The sequence below is a fragment of the Denticeps clupeoides genome, chromosome 10 (genome assembly GCF_900700375.1).
Source record: "Denticeps clupeoides chromosome 10, fDenClu1.1, whole genome shotgun sequence".
Classification (NCBI taxonomy): domain Eukaryota; kingdom Metazoa; phylum Chordata; class Actinopteri; order Clupeiformes; family Denticipitidae; genus Denticeps; species Denticeps clupeoides.
This window is the reverse complement of record NC_041716.1, coordinates 13,779,246-13,800,767: the sequence shown is the minus strand read 5'-3', so window position 1 is coordinate 13,800,767 and position 21,522 is coordinate 13,779,246. Positions and strand designations below refer to the sequence as shown.

Sequence of the window (21,522 nt, the reverse complement as noted above, 5' to 3'; positions counted from 1 at the left end):
AATAATTTATGAATCTTATCTTCAGAGTAAAATTTGAAATCGCAGGACTATCCTATTGAAATTCTTGAACCCTTTCAAAACACCTTTTAAATGAAAGTATCATCTTACATGAATAAATGTGTGTTTTTCTTCTTCGAATAGTGAAATGGAACTGAAAGACTGGTTTTGCGATAAAAAAGACAATAGTCTGTGATGACTAAAGCCCTTCTGACTGTGGCATGAATTCTCACGATAGCCTGTGTCTATAAAGGCTCACCTGCTCCAGTCTTCTGTCTCTCAGACTTCAAACAGGACGGGTGGGCATTTAAGGTGCATCCTCACCCACATTATTCGCCCATTAATTTTTCATTGCTCTTGACCGCTAGAGATGAAAGTGAGTGGGGGAGAGTGTGAGATGGGCGACGCGGAGCCGGTGACCCAGCGCTTTGCATTTCAGCATATCTCCTGGGGGGTGATAAAGGCCCCCCACTTTGCTGTCTGTCCTGCCTGAAATGCCGACGAGGCAAGGAGGGCACACCCCCACTGTGGGAACATGACACCTTAGCAAAGCTTCTTACACTCCCTGCCGCATCTGAGAGACAGTGCTCACAGGGAGGATCAAGGGGTCTCTGCACGTCATAAATACTCTCACATTTTTGGAATTTTTCAAAAAAAAAAAAAAAAAATCTACATACACTAGCAGATCTCAGACTTATGTGCTCTGGTTTGCATGGTGAACAGAGGACTATTTGACCCTGGTCGTGCGCTTTCAATTAGTCTAGTGGGGGATGCTGCTTTGCACCCTGAAGATTGTTGGAATGTCTTTCAGAGATTCCCAGACTGAATGTTTTGTATTTCACCCTGTGTTTAATTGAGATTGGGATCATTAAAAACCTAAAGGTATCGTGCAACCTGGACCAGGATAAACTTGGATGAATGGGATTAAAACTGTTGGTTTAAAGGTTTGCACAGGACTAAGTAGAATCTTCAGTCAACATATACAAGCTAAGCTGTCAGAAGCAAGCAAATAAGATTTGAGATTTGCAAGGCGCATTAAGGATGTTTTGTAAAATAAATGGTCAGGAATGGTCTGTTTACCTATGCAAATTGACCTCCTATCAGATGCTCATAGCTCATAACTCGGGTAGTAAGAGTGACAGTCATGAGTTATACACATTGGTTGTATTTCATGACCTCAGCAGGGTGTCGTTGATGGCAGAAACTGGATGCGCTCTGGCATTGGATTACCCTGTTACCTGAGCATGAGTTAAACTGTATTTGCGGTAGATTTCTTGTTTGTTTGCCCTGGGCTTGAAGAATGAGATATATTTAGCTGTTGGCCTTGCCATTCATCGTGCTCAAAAGCAAATGGGCTGCTCCCGGGCCATCTGGAACCGAATCTGCTGCTTTGTCTGCAATCTACCTGCTCCACCATTCACCTGACAACAATATAGCTGCTTCTCTTCTCGGCTTTTCAGCGCAGAGACAAAGGGTGTTTATCTGGAAGGGCAGACATTAAGACTGTAGCTGACACACTATACATTCCAGTTTTGTTGGCTTCGGAAGTTACTGCAAAGATGAAAATGTCCAGATTTGTTTGGGTCCATTTTATGAGGGAAGGGTCACTGTAGAGCAATCAGTTGTCCTGATTAATTACTCTCATGCTGTAACGGAGGAACATTACAGTGCCACCACCCACAGGACATGGGTGTAAATTAATGGTCAGATCTACCAGATTGCACCCCTGTCCTGCATTAATGGGATAATTTGTAATTGGGTCATTCTGACTGAACTGAACAAATATTTGTTTCAGGTTTGAATTAAGGTGTGATATTTATTTAATAAATTCAGTCTCAGCTCAAATGACAAAAATATATAAATCTTGGTATAGCTGTTATATATAAATATATAAATCTTGGTATTAAGTTCCGTATTGATTTACAAGAGAATAATATTAAAATCAGAACACAAATGAAATCAGATGAACATGTGTTTTTTCCTCATGATAACAATCTACTAACCTGATTGAAGCAATGAAAATGTTAAAAATAAAACACTTTTCTTTTTTCATATAAATTGTTAAAGGTACTGTAAGAATGGACATCGTGGGAGCCTGCTTTGTCTTGCATAACAGATGTCTGCAGGGGGAAGTGTAACATTCCTGTGTCGACGGTTGTGGGTGAAGATTCGACACCCCGGTTTTTACATGTCTTTTGTCCGACGTCAACGTGCGAAGTATCAGCCGTCAGGACCGCCCACCCTCTTTGTCTTCACCAAATGGGAGGCACTGGGGGCGTGACATCAGAAACAACAGGTTCTGATTGGTCAGTGACAACTTCCTGTAGGCCAGTGACAACTTCCTGTAGGCCAGTGACAACTTCCTGTAGGCCAGGGGTATAAATGTCTGCACACATGTGGAAAAGGGGACCTCTGAGCTATCTTGCTCAGGGGGGTTTCCCTCTCTTTCCCTTCTCTTTCTCTTCTCCCTCTTTACTCTTTCTTCTCATGTTTACTTTCTCTGTAACCTTGGTACCTTTTTACATTCAATATTCACATGTAACTACAATAATTATTTACCGGTGTTAATAAATTAGAAACTGTTCATTTCTAACCTCTGTTGTGCCATGCCTCTTTCTGCCAGGTAACATCAAATTGGAGTGGTTAAATACAGTGCTCTGTGTGGAGGGAGAAAGAGTTTTTTCTACACACTCTATTCTCTTCTCCACACCACATGGTCTTCATGTGTGCCTTTTTACAAATGGTGACCCCGACGTGATACCTTTGCTCGGATGTGGATCTGTGACCGTAAGTCTCTTTTATCTGAATTTTACTGCATAGGGAAGAATAGAATCTATGTGCTTTAATTTAAATAAAAAGGATCTACATATCCTAAAAGCCCGGGACCGTAGAAACCGAGGCATTTCTAAATCCAGATCCACTCCGACAAGGTATAAAATGAACATAGACTAATTACTGTATCACTTACAATGTGGCATGTAGATATGGCTGGCACAATAGATGAACCCACAAACCAAACTGTTAACCAGGATTTGTGACATTTTAGATTACTGGTATTACATTGAACATCATAAACCATGTCCCACGGTGAACAATTTGATAATAACTGATCAGGGATTGGAAATTGCACTGTTAAACTTAAATGTTTTTATTTTAAATTCATGTTCAGTATGATCAACATGTTTAGGATCAGAATTTAAATTTATGTGAAACTGTTTCTCTCTCTGAACACCTCAACAATGCCATAATCTCAAATAATAGCTTTTAGTGATAAAGGTGTAATTCTCTAATCACATGGCAACAAGCGGGATTTTATTTGTGTTTATTTTTCCGGCCACTGTTGTTGATTGAACTTCGTTAAGCCGATGCAAATTCGCAGAGTTATGAATTCCCTAATAAAGGTGTAATTCTCCAATCACATGGCAACAAGCGGGACTTTTTTATTTATTTATTTGTGTTTATTTTTCCGGCCACTGTTGTTGATTGAACTTCGTTAGCCGGTGCAAATCCGCAGAGTTATGAATTCCCTAATAAAGGTGTAATTCTCCAATCACATGGCAACAAGCGGGACTTTTTTATTTATTTATTTGTATTTATTTTTCCGGCCACTGTTGTTGATTAGACTTGATAAGCCAGTGCAAATCTGCGGAGTTATGAATTCCCTGATATCATTTTAAGCCTCCCACTATATTTACATGTTTTTTGCATTACAGTATCTGATCATTGTTGGTACCTAGAACAAATTACTCAATGAAAGTGACATTTTGTGTCTTTCTTATTGACCTGTGGCCAGCCAGACTTCTGAGATAAAAATGTACCCATAATGAGCTAATTTCATTGTTTTAGTAATGTATCATAGATCAGGCATCATTATTTAACATTGGTCTGTCATTGAGAAATGGTAGCTTGTGTTCCCTCAGGCATTCCACCTCCTGTTAACAGCACCGTTGTCTCTTCAAACACCACAAATTCCCCAATTCACTTCCTATGACCTATTAATTCCATATAACCTAATCCATCTAACAAGCTTCCATGATCCTTGCAGACCAAAACCATGCTTTCATCTTTAAATTTCATTTGGGCAGGCTTGTGATAGATCAAGCCCATCCCTGGCTTAGCATTCGAGGACAGTCTGGCTGATTTCCTCTGAATGCCCAGCGGAGGACAGTTCCTGGCACCGAGGGACACGGTGCCTTCTGTTGGTGTAGCTCTGACTAACAGCCACCTCAGGGAAGGCTTTTGTGTTGGCTGAGATGTAAACGTCTATGAACCATTCTGTATAATTAATACTTACACATTTTGCCAATTCACACGTTGCTCTGTGGAAAAATAAATATAAAGAATGTAACAAAAGTTCATACTAACCAACATTATGAACATAATGCTTGAACATAAATCCTATTTTTACAATAATACACTGATTTCTACCACTCTCTCTTTCTCTCTCTCTCTCTCTCTCTCTCTCTCTATATATATATATATATGTATATGTGTGTGTGTGTGTGTGTGTGTGTGTGTGTGTGTGTGTATATATATATATATATATATATACACACACACACACACACACACACACACACACACACACACATACGGAAGAAGTATTCATATCATAGGAATGTTTAGTGGTTTTTAAATTCAGGCCCTGGGGCAGTGTTTAAAAGATATATGCAGAGGAAAAAATCCCTGAACGTGCTTATTGATTGTCTCTGCAGGGATGTAATTTGTCCTTTCTCTGATGCTGTTATCTAAGGTCAAGTTAAGGTTGTCAGGCTGCGGTAAAGGGTAAGGTCAAGGACAGAGCACTTTGGAGGGTGTACAGCAACGGGCCATTCACTTGCCCTGCTTTTCACCCCGACTTTAGTTTCAGCTGCCTGGAACCACAGAGGAAATCACATCATGTGTCTCGCTAACAGCTTTGGAATACAGAGGGTTTTCTTGAGCAGAGAAGGTTGTGGATTGGACAACCCTTATCTCGGTTGTTGCCTACAGAGATTTGTAAGCACTTGGCTGCGCACATGTAAGCCTCATGAGAACTATGTTGAACACTTTGCACTGGCGTTCAGGTCTGGAGCTGTGAGAGATGTGACATGACACGGCTTCTCTGAACTGATTAGGACTGTCTAATCCCATCTTATGAAAGCACTAATGTGCCCACCATCAGGAGGGTCAGTCTCACAGTGCATGTAATCTAACTCTCCTCTGTTGCGGCCTTATTCCTCTCTAAGTAGCTGAGTCATGTGGCTTTGGGGATGGATATACTGTGACTTAGTTCAACAGAACTTGCCAGTGTGCTAAGGTGTGCGTGTTAACCGCTCTTGCACATTCTGCATTGCTTTTATCTGGTCATTTCACTTGTTATGTTGAAGTTTTTGATGTTCTAATGGAAGGTTCTGTTTGTCATAGGGCAAGATGATGTGTGAGGATGTTCAAGAGAGGCCCCTAGAGGAGGACCTGGATTCTGAAGAAGAGGGTGACCTAGAGTCCTACCTTGAGGAGGAAAGCAGCAATGAGCTCCTGGAAAGAGTGAGAGAACTCCAGGTAAGGATCATCTCCGAACTTTTTTTTGAAATTCCTGATGTAAATGGATTTTTGGTCTCCCTGCCTTAAACTTGAGGGGTCTTTTTACAGGCAGAGAACTCTGCTTTAGCGTTAGCTAATGAAAGCCAGAGGGAGGCCTATGAGAGGTGTCTAGATGAGGTATGGAAAGTCTGTTTTAATAAGATCATCATCATGTTGTGGTTTTATGTATAGCTTTTCCCATGTTTTTTCTATGTTGACATGTTGGTTCGCAATAATGTAATAATTTTATTAATGTTTTTTTCCCATAAACAAATTTTGTGTCATCTTAGGTTGCCAATCATGTGGTGCAAGCTCTACTTAATCAAAAGGTAAAATTTGTGCACCGTTTTGCATTTATATTGTTGGCGATAGCTAGTATAATACATGTAATAATTTAAATAATGTAATCACTTTACATTATTTAAAGTAATCCATGTGGTCCTGTATGCAGCAAACATTAGCCAATGAGAAATTGGGTAATATTGTGTTTTTGTGTCAGGACCTACGAGAAGAATGTATTAAGTTAAAAATGCGGGTGTTTGACTTGGAGAGGCAGAACAGGACTCTCTGTGACCTCCTGCAGGAGAAAATGCTCAGCCAGTCTAGCATTCACCATCAGGTGGGTTTATATCCAAACGAATAAACAGCATGAAAAAAAATATAAATGTATAAAAATCTCTTCTTTTTTAGCCATCTTTAGGAGCCATGACTGAACTAAAGCAAGAGCTGGAGGCACAGAACAATTCACAGCTAAGGGTAAGGACAAATTGTTAAAATCAATTTTAGTGTTCACAAACATAGTTTGTATTTTGGGGGATTTAAAAATTCACCAAATCATTATTTTTCTCACTGTATTTGTCTAAAAATGTGCTTACTTTAATTCTAATTAAAGGGACATAGAGAACATGTACACAATGGCACAACTGAATCTACAGATAGTTCTATGGAGGCCTTGTCACCGTTCCTAAAGAAGAAAGCCCATATTCTTGAAGTCCTGCGAAAAATGGAAGAGACAGACCCTCTGAAGTTTCATCTGTCCTGCTCCTTTTGTAACTACAGCCAATCACTGGTCTCAAAGGATACTGTCCTCAAGTCCAGATTTCCTCAGGCCCTCTGCTCTCAAATGTGCACCAACCCCAATGCCCATCAGCATGCCAATGGTGAAGGAGGAGGCTCTGCCTCAGACCATAGCAGCTGTCAAAAGTGCATGAAATGTCTGATGTTGTCCAACAGGGATGGAAACAGTCCGGCCAAGAATAACCACACATGCACTTCAAAGGTTGACAACCTCAATTTGGCCTGCCCTGATAATCGTGAAACCAAATTTGTTTTGGCAGCAGATGGGACTAACTCACTTAGTAATAGGCTGTCTGTGGACACATCTATTCACTCTCAAAAGAGAGAGGACACTTCCAGTAAACACCAGTCTTCAGACGTTTCAGATTCTTACGAGCTAACTGATCAGAGTGTTATTTCAGATTCCTATTCATTACAGCTATCAAAGAGCAGCTCGGATGTTCCTTGTAAAACTGAAGGTGCTCTAATGGAAAAGGACATTGAGCCGAGGGCAGACTTGCATGCTAAAGAGGGCTCTGTGAAAATAAGCACCGCTGAGGTCAACAATACTTCAAAGCTCCCAGCTCTGGAGGTGAAGTCGGCATACTGTGAATCAGATAAAAAAGAGTCTGTTCACAAGGGCTTGCTCTTCTCCCCCAGTGAAAACAACTTTGCCTCTAAAGTCTTAGATGATATCTCTGTACCAGAGAAAGACAACCCATCACAAGACCTGGTAACAGAGAAAGCCAAAATTGCTCTCAACCCCACCCACATCTCATGCCTTACTGAGGTCAAGGCCTCCTCATCAAAATTATTGAGGTTTCTGAAAATTCCTAACATTGGAGAAAGGACCTCTGTGGCTAACCCTCTCCGGCTAAGCCCTCAGCTCACTCGAAGCTCAAAGATCCCTTGTCGCACTAACAACTATGAAGTCCACCACTCTCCCGTCACACCTCGCAAAGCCAACACTACAGAGAGACAGAGGCAGACTCTTTCCTCAAAACAGGAGACATACCTTAACACCCTTTCTGCTCCAACCCCCCCACCACAGACTGATGATTTGTCCTTATCTTCAGAGAAGGAGCTTGGCGTTTCCTTGGTACCAAGTACCATCTCTCCAAATAAGCCAACAATGGCATCTCAGTTGCAAAAGAATCTCCAGAAAGTACCACACTATGAAAATGTCCATGAGCCATCTCACCCACGGGGATTGAGTGCATCCCAGATTCCTGAAGAAGCAACTGTGTCATTCTTTCACACTGGTGTTGGAATCCAAGGAAAACAAGCAAATGTTTCAGCTGAGAAGCCTCCTGGTCTCAAACAACAGAACAGCTTAGGAGGCAGTGATTCTCTTTGTGATTGTCCAGTCTCAGACTCTATTAGTGTCAAGGCTGACAGCACAGTCTGGCACCCTCAACCCAGTCACCACAGTTTACCCAGCCACTCCTCGCTTTCTAAAATTCAGCATGCTGGAAGCAGTGTGAGGCCCCAAGACAAAGCAGATCAAGAGCAAATCATAATACCTCAGGTTTCAGAACATTTCCAGTCCTCTCCTCCTGCTGCTCCAAGGACCAATCCACCACCTATTCCCAAGAAGTCAGGGATAGCAAGACATTCAGGTGAATCCAGTCATTCATTCAAAGAAAGGCTGGCTGCACTTGGCAAGCTAAGGAACATTGAGAATTCTCCAGTTAGTGTTCAGACTATAGATGTGACAGAAGCCCAGTCTACTGTGAGTAAAATGATAAGCACAAATGCAAAAATCAAAACTGCAGAAAGACTTTCCGATTTTGGAGAGCACAGCCATGCAAAATCCACAACTAATAACACTGGCTCTGTTATAAACTACCAAGGTCCATGTCAGTCTTTTAATCAAGGAGCGAAATCGTTGCCATCCAGTTCATTGATGTCTAAATCAGAGGTGGAATTCTCATCACCCAAAATCGTCTTGGCCAAGCCTGAAAGTCCTAAGACTAAGGCTCTCCCTCTCTCTATGCCCAACTCTGAAGCTTCACAAGCTGTACGCACCTATGCCAAAAGCACACCACCCCAAAATCTGCCAAACATTGTGAAAACCTTTTCAAGCCCTAACAAGCTCCCTATTAAATCTCCTACAAAATCAACTCAGGTAGCCACTAACCTCACCAAGCCAGTGCAAGAGGTGCCAAGGTATTTGTCCAAATCTGAGGACAGGAGCCAGGTTAAAGCAAAAAAAAAGAGCACAACCTCTGGAGATAGTCTTCCTCCCCATCCGACAAGATCGTCAGACACAAATGAGGAAAAGAGACATTCTGCCCCAAGTCCTCAGTCTGCCATTGAGCAGAAGGTCATGAAGGGCATAGAGGAGAATGTACTGAAACTCCAGGAGCAAGACAAAGGTCAGCCACCTGAAGTAAAGCAGAAAACCTCCAATGGCATTGCTAGTTGGTTTGGCCTAAAGAAGAGCAAGCTTCCAGCCCTTAGCCGCAAACATGACTTATCAAAGGGGAAGGAGGACAAAAAGGAATGGAAGCTTAGCATCTCATCCATGGGCAAGGACACCAAATTGGCCACAAAGGCAAAATCAGAATTAGAGAGCTTAAACATCTCTATACTAATGGAGAAAGCGCAAGACCTACACAAGGCCCTGGAGGGGGAGCGGGCCTATGTCAACGGGATGGCTGCAGATCGTTCTGGAAGGGGTCACTCATGTGAGGTGGTGATGGACCAGGCCCAAGGCCAGCTTTCTGTCATGTACCGAGGGATAACTTCAGACAACTTCATGCAGCAGCTGCTGAACAGGTAAGTAAAGAGCAACAGAATTTAGTAATCCATTTGGTCTAAGATTTACACACTATGTAAGCCAACAAGAGAGAACTTGTTGCTAGTTCTCCAAATAGAGAGGAGACACTACCCAATCAACCACAGGTTACAACCTCAAAATTGGATGAGCATTAGTACTTTGTCTACCTTTGTTTCTGTAAGCATAATAGAAGAGTGCTTCTCTGACCACTAAAGGGCAAAGCAAATGTCCCTGAATTACGACTACAGGTTTAAATTTAACATAATAAAATATTATGGTAAAGCAGGGTCTCAGGGTTTATAATAGGGGCAGTGGTGGCCTAGCGGTTAAGGAAGCGACCCCGTAATCAGAAGGTTGCTGGTTCGAATCCTGGTCCGCCAAGGTGCCACTGAGGTGCCACTGAGCAAAGCACCGTCCCCACACACTGCTCCCCGGGCGCCTGTCATGGCTGCCCACTGATCACCAAGGGCGATGGTTAAAAGCAGAGGACACATTTCGTTGTGTCACCGTGTGCTATGCTGCAGTGTTTCACAATGACAATCACTTCACTTTCACTTCACTTGGAGGTTCACTTCACTTGACAGCTCTACTCTACACCCTAGTTACTTCTGTAATACTTATTGTACTTAGCACTTTTTGTGGTCTCGGTCTTGTCTTGGTCTTGACACTATTGGGTTTTGGTCATAGCAGTCTCGATGGGATGGGGAAAAAGAGAAAACATAACAGTTCCTCAAAGAACAGTATCATTATTTATTATGAGCCTCAATTCAAATGCAACCAGTCAGCAACCAGCATGCACGCATCTTTTTATCGCCCATTAGCGAGGTTGCCACAGAGCGAAGAGACGCTGGGGTCGGCTAAGCAGCTGAGCAGCACCTGATAACTGGGGGTGGGAAGGTGTTTTTTTTTTTTTTTTAAAGCGACTAGATCACTACTGTTATGTACCATGAAATGGAAAAATATTGCCTTCTGTTCACAAGTTATTATTCTGTGTGCACAAGTTAATGTGTACCATGGTCTGTGGGCTTAAGTTTCAGACAGTTTTTTATATTTTTAAAGCTTCTATAAAATAGCCAGCAATAACTCTTAGGTCACTGCTTGTTTGTATTGTAGGAATTCAGACAAATAGTTTTTCATAAGAAGCCATCGATACACCCATTAATGCACACTGCATTGCAACTTGTCATATGAATCAATTTGCCAAAAATAATTAGATCTCTTTGAGAGGTCCTGTCTCCTATGAAGTCTCAGTTTACGCCTGTATGCTGACCTAAATATCCAACTCAGCTAATATGATTCTAACTAATATGATTCTTTTTTGTTTTAAAGCCATTTTCACTGCACCTTGTGAGCATATATCTATAACCATGCATTTTCCCCAGACCTTGTCATTCCTCCTGAATGAAGTCCCCAACCAGTCCTTCCGTCAGCTGAGCCTTTTATCTTTCAGTATGCGCTGAAAATTAGTCTGACTGATTAGAATCTCATGTCTATCTGCAAGAGCAGCAATAATTTTATTGTATGACATTCCAAAACGAAACTAGATTAGCTGGTCCTCTCCATTATGAGGTCTTTTAAAGATTTAGAGTAAATTATTTTAAATATCTTGTGCACATACAATTTTCCAGTTCATGGTACTTCAGGGGTTCCATACGCTACCCATTGTTAAGTCTGTGGATCAGTGAACCATCACTGTCTTACTAACGTTAATTTGATTCATTCACTATAGGAAATTTAAGAGTAGCAGTGAACATTTGAGAGCCAAATGACCATTGTCTTCAGTTCAAAACAAGGGCTCATTACAGAGCCATAATCGTAGTTTACTCAAGGCCTCTGTCCCATCTTAATATGAACATTTCTCTGGTACATCCCATCTCTTTCATCTGATGAGGTCTGATAAAATGGTTATAGGAGAGGATCGCTGAGTATTTTATTTTCCCTCAGGCCTCATAACTATGACAAATCTGAGAGATTTTACATGAGAAACATATGAACAATTTCTCTACAGTTGATCTGAATAATATGATGTTGATTCTAGCCATAGTCTGTTTTCAGTCTTGGTCTTGGTCTCAGTCTCAACCCTAGTGTGTCTTGGTCTTGGTCTCGGTACCCTCAAGTCTCGTCTTGGTCTTGGTCTTGTTACCCTCTGGTCTCAGCAATGTTCATTTTCAAATGATTCTTTCCATACTGGGTTGTTATGTCAATTATTTAATTGTCGCTAATTATAATAAAGTCCAACAAATTATTCATCTGATTAAGAGTGCTGTGGGGTACTCTTGTATGTGAATAGGGTGGATGGGCAGGACCCCAACAGTGGCAGTATGTCCCAGAGACGTCTTTCCTTTGACTGTAAATCCAAGTCTGCTTTCAACCTTCAGCCAAATGGCATCAGTCAAACCAGGAGCAGTGAGAACATGGAGAAGGTGCTGATCGTTTTTTTTCCCTCTATTCTTATCTATGTAGTAATTAAATGAATTAGCGTCTGGCTGTGAGCAGGAGATTAAACAGACTTTAGTTAATGTGTGTCCTTTTTATGAATCTCAGTGCTCAGATCTCATCAGCAAAGTTGATCATGTCACATCTGTGGAGAGTGTTGCAGAGCCCATTCATCACCAGCACTTTGCAGGTAAGAACGCATAATTAAAATTAAAATAAAAAACATTGTTAAAAATTATCTTGTGGATGTAAATTCTTTTAATGAGCAGTTTATAAGGCATTACACGCCTGAGGAATATGCAACTTTGTGAACAATTGTGAAACCACTTTTGATGTTCTTGTTCTCCTTAAGGTTCTGGGATGTCCACATACACACTGGACAGTGGCATTGGCACATTTCCCCTGCCTGACTCCAGTGTTAGTGCTGGCAACAAGAGTATCCCCAAATTAAAGTCACGGGGGGAGGGTGACATTTCACTGAGCTCAGGAACCAAGGTTCCGCGCAAGGCCTGGACCCTCGAGAGGGAACTTTCATCCCTTGAGGAAGGTGGCAAAGAGTTGGAAGCCCTGGAAGCTGTTCATATGGCCAGAATTGTCCAAGAAGGTATAATACTAAAGACAAATAGTATAAGAATGCTTAAAAGCTCAGGTTGATTTTCAGTTTTTGTTTAATAGGGTACAAGATTTGTTTCCATTAACTGATCCATTAACTAGTCTCTTGTTGAACAGACATTGTTCATTGCACAATTTAAGTAACCACAAGTAACTATTTGCATATAATATTACATTGTTGATCTCATCTACCTGGAATGAACTTTTCAGTAATTAATGTGTTTTAGATGATGATCACTTCAGAGCTAATTTGATTGCTAAGAACTGGACGTTTCCCAGCCTGAAAATGTCTGCAGAGGCTCCTGATGTGTATGTGTCTGTCAGAGATGGAGTGGAACCAGAAAAGCAGAAGAACTCATTCAGAAGGGTCAGACAAATAGCTTTATCCTTTATTACACAATTCATTCATTGTTTACAGATAAACGATACATGGATTGATGTGTTGGTTTTAGTGTGTTTATTGCACGGTTTATTGGTTAAACTGTGCATAATACACAATAACTGGAAACCAGATTTTACAAGTCATTTATTATCTGTTGCTCTTAGAATACAAAACACTGTGAGGCTTCAGCACCACATGACACTAGAGGTCAGCCTGTTCCTGCTCCTGCACAACCTGGACCAAGGGCCAAGGGCCATTCCCATGGAAATCTGGACGCAGGCCTGGAGTTGGTAAGGGAGGGGCCAGATGATGCCCTTTCCCCTGGACCTCAGCTGGCCTTGGAGACACCAGAGTCCCTGAGCGACTCGCTATATGACAGCCTCTCATCCTGTGGCAGCCAGGGATGATAAAGCTCTCTCTCTCTCTCTCTCTCTCTCTCATGCCAAGTTTTAAAATGGACAGTAAAGAAAAGAAAGACCGTAGATATAATTCTATGGAAAACGTCCGTACATTTTGATTCTGGTAGAATGAAAAACAAAACTTAATGAATATCATTTTTCTTGTACCGATAGTATTAGAATAAAAATAAAAACAGCTTTGATTAGAATACTGATGTTGCAGTTGTCATTGCTAAAGTCTTCCGACAGTGTGCAATTATTTTCAATGTAAAGTTATTCAGAGGTGAATGTCAATGTGTATCATGATCAGTTTTAAGTTAATATATGCTTATTCACATGAACAAATGCATTTGTGTTGGTGCACATTAGTAGTTTTTGTACTGTGTAGTTTTGCAGAGATGTATGTCACACACTCGTCTGGTGCATCTAGGACAGATAACTTTTGGCAATAATTGATTCTTATCTTTGTTCTTTTTTATATTGTTTAAATGTATTTATTTATTTTTTTTAAATGAAGAAGCTGTTCCGACACCGAAACAGATTATTTTATTACTTTATTTCCTTTCTTCTCTGTGAATAATTAGCAGGCAAGTCTGCGTGGAGAGTGTGAGCGTCTGGGATTTTAATTTAGCCAAGCTAGATATGGACTAAGCGAGAACGTGTGACACGAAGGGATCTACGACCCTGTGAGACCTTGGATCACATTATCAGAGTTGCTGTTTTCAGCGTGGGCCCGTGGCAAAAGTTTCTTACCTCTTTTACTAACCGTTTACCAATGCCAGCACCAATGCACAATGTGTTTACATGTACGTCTAAGGTGTTTTTATCTAGTACTGAGGTTTTGACACCGACTTACCGCTAAAGACTGTCTGTATAGAAAATATTCTTGGATCAGCCTTTTTTGAGTTTGTATGCTTTTCAGGTGTTTTCTTAATCAGGTTCAAATGTGATTTCAAATTTCTTATTAACATATGCTTTTTATTATATTTCCATTTTATGTACATCTGACTTACTGTATTCCAGTACATTAGACATCTCCAATGTTTGCCTGTGTAACTTGAAAGCATGACTGTTGACCGCCCGGCACACTCCCCCCAGAGTTCATATTGGTTCTGTGACGTACACAAACGTGTGATCTAGGTTCTTCTGTCAACTGGTAGTTTAACTTTTACAACCGCATTTCGTAGCTGACAATAAAATGCATGTCGTTCCAGTAAGGTTTCCTGTAGGTTCCATGAATAGGTTTCTAAAGGTGCTATTTTATGTTCTCAAATGTTTGTTCTGTTCAAGCATCAAAACAATTACTGTCTGATTCACAGATAAAGCAATGCAGCTAAATAAAGCCTCATTTATTTACCATGCCATTTTGTCACATTTTTATTTATCTTCATTTACTTATATATAATCATTACTTATATATACTTATCTAAAATATAATCACCAGTGTTTTAATACAATGATTTTATTCTTAAATTGCATCATATTAATACAGCTACAAACTGTAATGCTTCCATAATCATAGCCACTTGGACATACAGTACTGTTCAAATGTTTAGGGTCATTTAAACATTCCCATGTTTTTCCATGAAGAAACATGAAAAGAATAATAATCACTGGCAAACTCTTGACATAATGATGTAGTCGAACCCACATCTGCTGATGCAGTGGATACTATTCTAGTATGAATTTGGCCAGTTCTATTGCTTCTTTAATAAGTGCAACACACATCACAACTGTTACAATGCACATGAAAAAATAAGCATCAGCAAATCAGTGGGGTAATTGTAGAAATTCACTGACTTTCAGCAAAGCGTCAATTGTAACTAAAACTAAATCCACGTGATGCATTTATGAGTATCCAATTCAAAGAACTGGATTAGGCCAGTTCTTCAAATTCTTCAGTCATTTGAATGTTAAGCAATAGCACCACCGAGTGGCCTGTCGTGGGAATGCATTAAATTAAATATCGGACGGGCAGCGCCCTGAATGTTTGGGGGTCATCCAAGTCAAGTGATCAACTATTTATATGGGCACAGCCCTCTACAATTACATGAACTGTCTTATGAACAGCAATTCACACAACACGTGACATTCTCAGGTGCTTATTGCCACATTGTGTATTTGCTCAGCAGGCTCTGCACTTCTCACTGCATCGTCCTGTTCACGTTAAAATGCCTTGTTCCTGTGTGAATTAAAAAAAAAAGATCTTTTATTTTTTACAAGGTGACAAAAAGCATGTAGTGAATGAGTGAGTAAAGGTGTGAGTGAGGGAGTGGAGAACACTGACAAAGACATGGACAATGTGTGACAATAATAATTTCAAACCATCAAATTTCAACTGAACAAGCCTGCATTATGCATTTTATGAAGTGTTTTGTTCTTTTGTGAGAATCTATGAGGTGTGTTGGCATGTGTGTGTGCTGGTGGGGTAGCGTGTGTAATGCAGATGTGTGTGTGTGTGTGGCAGATGTATATGGAGTGTGTAGGTTACCTTGGAGCAAAACAGAAACTGTAATCATCTCGGATCGTCGCACCGACTTGCTTCTTACACGTCCTCTCCAGAATGTACACCTGAATTAAAAAGCCATCAGAGATGTGAGGATAAAACAAACGTATATTCACACACACTACAACTAATAAGGATCCATAAGCAATGGCTCATTTGCCCACTTGGTAAATGGTGTCTCTGGGATTGCTGCTGGTAGCCAGTTCCTGAAACAAGTAATCACGAATAGGCCGCACGGGTGAAGACCAGCCTATCCTGGATTACTTGAACCAGGCAGAGGCTAAGGACGATGAACACGTGAAGCAGTCAAGTGCTAAAAAAAGATCTGTCTGACATTCTGAAATATTCCAAGGTTTGAGGCTCTAGTGTAACATGAGCATAGACAATTCCTCCATCTCAAAGCCTGCAGAGCCACGTTCTGTCCAGCGGAGGGAGCTCTTCCCCTGCTTCATCCAGCCCGGCTCACGTACGCCGCCTCCCAACTGCTCCACCAACAACATGACCTCACAACACCGTGGGTAGACGTCTTCACACACAAACACACACACACCCTCGTGGTTGTAGCCCACCCTATGTTCTCCTCTGGCTGCAGCCAGGGCGTGGTGTCTGTGAGACATGCAGCGGGAAACTAGAGGTCAGTTGGGAGAACAAAGGAGTCTGCCTCCGTTTGGAGGACGTCCAGGAAAAGGAACGTTCAGTGTTCTCCTGGTCCACGTGTGATATGGAGTGTGGTCCTGCATTCAGACAACAAACCGCTGCCTTGCGTTACATCCTGTACGGATGTCTCCTCGAGATCGGCTCATACAAACCAGCCACGCCCCCGGTAGGCCAGGTTGTGACCACCACCACCACGTCCACTCCAGATCCTTCATGCATGTGCACACGCGTGATCGGAAATTCACTACTTCAGCGTATATTTCCAGACTTTTTTTTCTTTCACCCAGCTGGAGAAGCCTATAGAGTTAAGCAGTTCTTCACCTTACATAATGCCACATACCCCCCCCCCCCAAACCCAGTTAGAGTGCACTGAGTGCATATACATGTTCCCAGGAGGACTGGAAGGCCCATATTTAGAAACCAGATTGCAAATCCGCAGCTCTTCTTGCTTCTGTAGAGATGAATTTTCATCATGAGCAACGCGCTACGAGCCACATCAGAGCCCTCACACGCTGAGCCAGACTGGCACATGTCACCCGGAGTGGGGTACACGCCATATCCCAACCCTCAGCTGATATCCGCCTGACAGGGTTAACCTGTGCCTGTACATTTATACAGCAACAAAGCCACAAGGACTGACCCCAGATCAGTGTGCGTGTTTATATATTTACAATAAATATTTCTATGTATTTGTTACTATTTAATATTTATTATTATTGAGTCTTTTGACAAAACTGCTAAGATGCGCTCTTCACGCAATTAAATAAAAAAATCTACTCTGTCACCTGCTGATGGTGTAGTTTCATTTCACCAAACTTTCATTTTTTAAGATGATAAATTCTGAGATTATGTTCCTGGATTTAGAAAAAAAATACAATTATTATGTTAATGTTTGTCTACATTAGAATGCTCCCTGTTAATTTTAATATGATTTTATAATTTTATTGTGGGGGGAAAGCAGGACATTTAAAGGATACTCAGATGATGTAAATATAAAATCAACCTGATCTGTCTCAATATGAAAACAAAAACCAAAAAAATGCAGATTTGGCTGAAAACAAACAACTGTGTTACCTAGGCAACTGGCGTTTTGTCCTCAGGCGCTGGTATGCTGGGTAGGTGGCACTTTGTGAGGAGGACCATGGAATCGGTGTCCTTTGAAGGCACCAGGATTTGAAGGCGGCTGAAAGGCAGTCATTGTCCACCTGGTCCCTGGGTTGCGATCATAGAGGAATCTCACGGAATTTCGGAAGTCTGCAGTCAAACAAGGCCTGCTCATCAGTAACACACACACACACACACACACACACACACGAAAACACACAGACGCTGCTTTGATTGCTCAGACAATCTACACGGGTTACAGTTTAACACATGGGAGTGGACACCGTAGGCCGGTCTCAGGCATGTGTGGCATGTGTGATTCGCAAACAGGGGCTGGGTCCTTAACCAGCGACACAGCGCAGTACACACACACACACACACACACACACACACAGTCCAGCCAAGGGCCGAAACCTCGGATCTGCAGCGCGCTAGACAGGACAGGATGGACGTGCAGCGCTGCTCGGAGTCTGTTTCTGATGAAGCTGCCTGGCCGCGGCTGGTACATGTTATATAATCAGAGCGGGCGGGAAAGCCCACACGTTACAGCTGTACCTTCACACACACACACACACACACACACTCAAACACACCACACCCGCCATTTCCATCACCGGATCGTCTGGCGGGAGGGAGGTTTCGCAATGCATGCATACAAAGCGCAGAGGAGACACACGTGAGCGCCAGCCTGCTCGTGGACACACGTGTGACCTGGCGGCGGGCTGGACGGCGGCGCACCAAGCATGTTCGTTCCAAAAAAGAAGAAGAGCGCGGCCTCCTCGCTCGGAAACCCGACCGCCCGAGATCGAATTGCCGGGCTCGTTTTGGGCTATTTATTTCCCACACAAATCAGTGGCACGAGTGAATAAAAAGGCCTCCGCGTCACGCCCCACCTGCCCATCCCGCGTCCTGCACAGGGACCGAGCTCAGTGGCTAAAACGCACAAAGCGGAGCTCTTTTCACCTGCCGTTCGACCCGATGTGCGCGAGTCTTCACTTTCCACACCTGAAGGACATCTGGCCGACTAAACCCTTCAGGTTCCTTCAGGCCGATTACACAAAGTTTTTTTTTAATCCCGACCTTGTGCTTTGTGGCACAACTTAAAATTCACTATTCAGCATTCCACTGTTTTTTGTCATATTTTGAAAAAGATTTTTTTTTTGTTAGCATTTTCCTTTGCACTAATAAATGAAAAGCTTTATTCGGCACAAAAACAACAGTGCCCCGAGCAACTGGTGCTGACGGCTGAGGCGCTGCAGCGATTGAGGTACTGAACTGTTTTAGATCAGGATCTCCCTCTTTTTTCCACGGCCGGCGAAAACTCAGCAGCTTCGAACCATTCGGGGGACAATTAATGGCGCTGTTTCATCCATCCCGTCCTCCGGTCATCTCCTTACGCCAGTTAGGGTCGTGACGAGTTAAGGATCTATCCCAACATTCTTGGGGCACAGGAACAAGTCCTGGGCGGGGCGTCACACACACACACACACACACACACACACACTCTCAAACAGTCATACTGAGGCCACTTATTCACTTAAGCACCTGACCTGGACTATAGGAGGAAACTGGAGCTGCCTGAGGAAACACACCCAAACGAGCCCAGCGTACCGTTTACTGTACATAAATAACCTTTCCCCTTATCAGCAGCGCACTGAAGGTATTGTGTGATTAGCATTTTGTAAAAAAAAAAAAAAAAAAACTATTTCAGGCCCAGCCCGGATCTCCCAATACCCACGACCAACTCACGGCAGACGCCACCGATCCGCTGCAGGTAGAGCGCCGTGCCAACACACACCTGCCACAAGGAAACACAGGCCTGGAAATCTGCACTCAAAACGCCAAACCTTCACACTCTGGTTAAAATGCACATAGTTCCAAATTCATCCATCTTGACACCCCTGTAAACGGTACTACATGTTACACGACTTGGTCGCCATCGCATTCAAAACCAACGAATGTGCGTCTTAAAATAAAGTGCAATTTGAATTTAGAGGAGTGCTATTTCGAGTTGGCTACGTCTGGTTAAAATTGGGATTTATTCGCAGACAGCGCTGATGCTTTTGACACGGAGGCGGGTTCCAGATCCACAACGTGCCGAATATTCGATCACTGTTCCCGTTGTTGTTGAGAGGAGTTCTTTTTTTGGCGGAACGGAGCGTCGTGGGCGCTGCTGTGGAGGGCGTGGCGCTCAGGGGCGTGTTCGCGCTCCCCGCCACGGCGCCGCAGCACCTTGCGCTCTTGTTGTTGTTGTTGTCGTGCAGCATCGAACAGTCCGCGTTACTCAGACCAACATCTACGATCGGTTTATTACCGAATACAAACCTCAATCTACATTTAAAAATGTAGATCTTACACTTAAAAAAAAAAAAAGAAGAGTTGTAGAGGAGCTTCTAAATCGAATCCATAAAATAATTACTATTCTATCGCCTTTTGTCCCATCCACAAGCCCGTCACGTTTTAACTACATAAACTCATCCGAGAGTGAATTTAACATCACCCCCCCCCCCCCCCCACGCCGCTGTTCGGGATCAAAGTCACGTCTCGTCGCCACGCACACGTTCACACTCGGGACAAACAAGGCGACACGCCCGACATGAACACCCGCGACGCGCCTCCTGCACCGGGGCGCCGCCAACTTCCAGCCTCCACAAGTAGTCCGTGTCGCGCCGCGTCGCGATTAGTAATTATTCTCAAGAGAAAAGGAAGAAATAAAATAATATATATATATATTACCGTCACTTTCGGTTCCCGATTGCAAGGGCGGGGCCAAACGGGTTCTGTTTTCCAGAAGATCTTTCCGCGCGGCGCAGCGCGGCTCCATTGGCTGGCGCGTCCACGCCCGTTCCCCGTCCCGCACCTTCGCCCCGACAACATGGACAATCCGGGCGACACAAGGGGACAAGAGCCGAGGACATGGGACAAGGGCCCGGTTTCAAGGCCCCCTTACTACAGATAAACAACCTCGCCGAGCGCGCAACGAACGAGGCCCGATTGGCAGGCGGACGAGCGCCACTCGCGCCAAATCCGAGTCGCCGGCGGTCCGCGGCGCAAATCGTGCAGAATTACGCGTCGCTGTCGCCGTCGCCGTCGCGTTTTCCGCGCTTTGTTTTGCTTTTTGCCGAGAGCTCGGGGCTCCTTGAAACGGCCGGTGGCCTCGGATTGGCTGTGCGGGAAGTGGGCGGAGCCCCGCGGCATTCTTCTCCACCGCGCGCCGCGCATCGAAAACGCACCAGTTGTGTGTTTTCGTCGTTCCCGCTCCAGATTCGGGTTCTGCACGGTTGTGCGTCGTAACCAGATCAAGACGAATCGCCTCGCAATAATTGGTTTAAATTAGAACGAAAAAAAAGCAATACCACCAATAGTCACATTATTAGTATTATTATTATTATTAATAAATACACTGGTCTGTTAAGGACTACGTTTTTTGCAAATAAATTATTTTTGTGTACGCTATGTCGCGGAAAGTTTCTACGTATTAAAAATACATATTCCCTGTACACTTCTTACGTAATACACAACAGCCTCTAACCCCGATAATTCAGGACGTTTGTTTTTTAAATATGCATTTTATTTCGTAAAATAGGTGTTGACGCAAAAAACTAAATTGCCCCAAAACAGTAGTAATGCCAATGCTGAATACAATTTAATAGGCCCTTGCCCATCATGTTTTTTTTACTGTAAAGCCTCTTTGTCAATATTGTGCGTCGTTGTGCTAAATGCAGAATAAAAGAAACAAAATGACCATGATTTAACGAATGACAAAAAAATTGCATACACGCCGTCGCTATAATAATCCTAATACTAATTAAAGGGTATTTTAAGATTTTTAACACCGAGCGCGCCCATTTCTGCCCTGCTGAAATATAAAACGCCGAGTTCCTAACAAACCGCGTGTAACGTTCCACTCCAGTTTCGGGTGAAGTCCGGAAAAAGCAGAGCGCGCTGCCTCCCTGGCGCGATGTTTACCGGGTTTCGGAGGGCAACAGAGGGCGGCAGTGCACCCGGTAACCCTGGCTGTTCCGGCGCC

General features: G+C 42.9%; 1 protein-coding gene and 1 long non-coding RNA gene across 7 annotated transcripts in view; one reads left to right on the top strand and one right to left on the bottom strand.

Moving 5' to 3' along the window:
• Nucleotides 1-14,586, top strand: part of LOC114797632 (nck-associated protein 5-like) — a 26,751-nt gene extending 12,165 nt beyond the window's left edge. For 4 of the 5 annotated variants that reach the window (XM_028992557.1, XM_028992552.1, XM_028992556.1 and 1 more), the window contains exons 2-12: nucleotides 5,404-5,538; nucleotides 5,629-5,697; nucleotides 5,850-5,888; nucleotides 6,059-6,178; nucleotides 6,250-6,315; nucleotides 6,452-9,396; nucleotides 11,688-11,820; nucleotides 11,942-12,023; nucleotides 12,186-12,437; nucleotides 12,673-12,812; nucleotides 12,992-14,586. In XM_028992557.1, coding sequence (XP_028848390.1) covers nucleotides 5,410-5,538; nucleotides 5,629-5,697; nucleotides 5,850-5,888; nucleotides 6,059-6,178; nucleotides 6,250-6,315; nucleotides 6,452-9,396; nucleotides 11,688-11,820; nucleotides 11,942-12,023; nucleotides 12,186-12,437; nucleotides 12,673-12,812; nucleotides 12,992-13,234 — 4,218 coding nt within the window. In that variant the 5' untranslated portion in view covers nucleotides 5,404-5,409 and the 3' untranslated portion in view covers nucleotides 13,235-14,586. Of the gene's footprint in view, nucleotides 1-4,930; nucleotides 5,297-5,403; nucleotides 5,539-5,628; nucleotides 5,698-5,849; nucleotides 5,889-6,058; nucleotides 6,179-6,249; nucleotides 6,316-6,451; nucleotides 9,397-11,687; nucleotides 11,821-11,941; nucleotides 12,024-12,185; nucleotides 12,438-12,672; nucleotides 12,813-12,991 lie in introns of those variants that run through there. The other variant, XM_028992553.1, reaches the window with a different exon arrangement.
• LOC114797635 (uncharacterized) lies at nucleotides 14,587-21,522 on the bottom strand. Of its 2 annotated transcripts, none has more exons than XR_003750964.1 (4): nucleotides 20,229-21,522; nucleotides 17,463-17,659; nucleotides 15,717-15,796; nucleotides 14,587-15,407 (listed from the first exon to the last, which is right to left on the bottom strand). It is a non-coding gene; the product is annotated as an uncharacterized LOC114797635 (long non-coding RNA). The 2 variants fall into 2 exon arrangements; XR_003750963.1 differs by having other exon boundaries at nucleotides 17,463-17,642; nucleotides 20,229-21,513.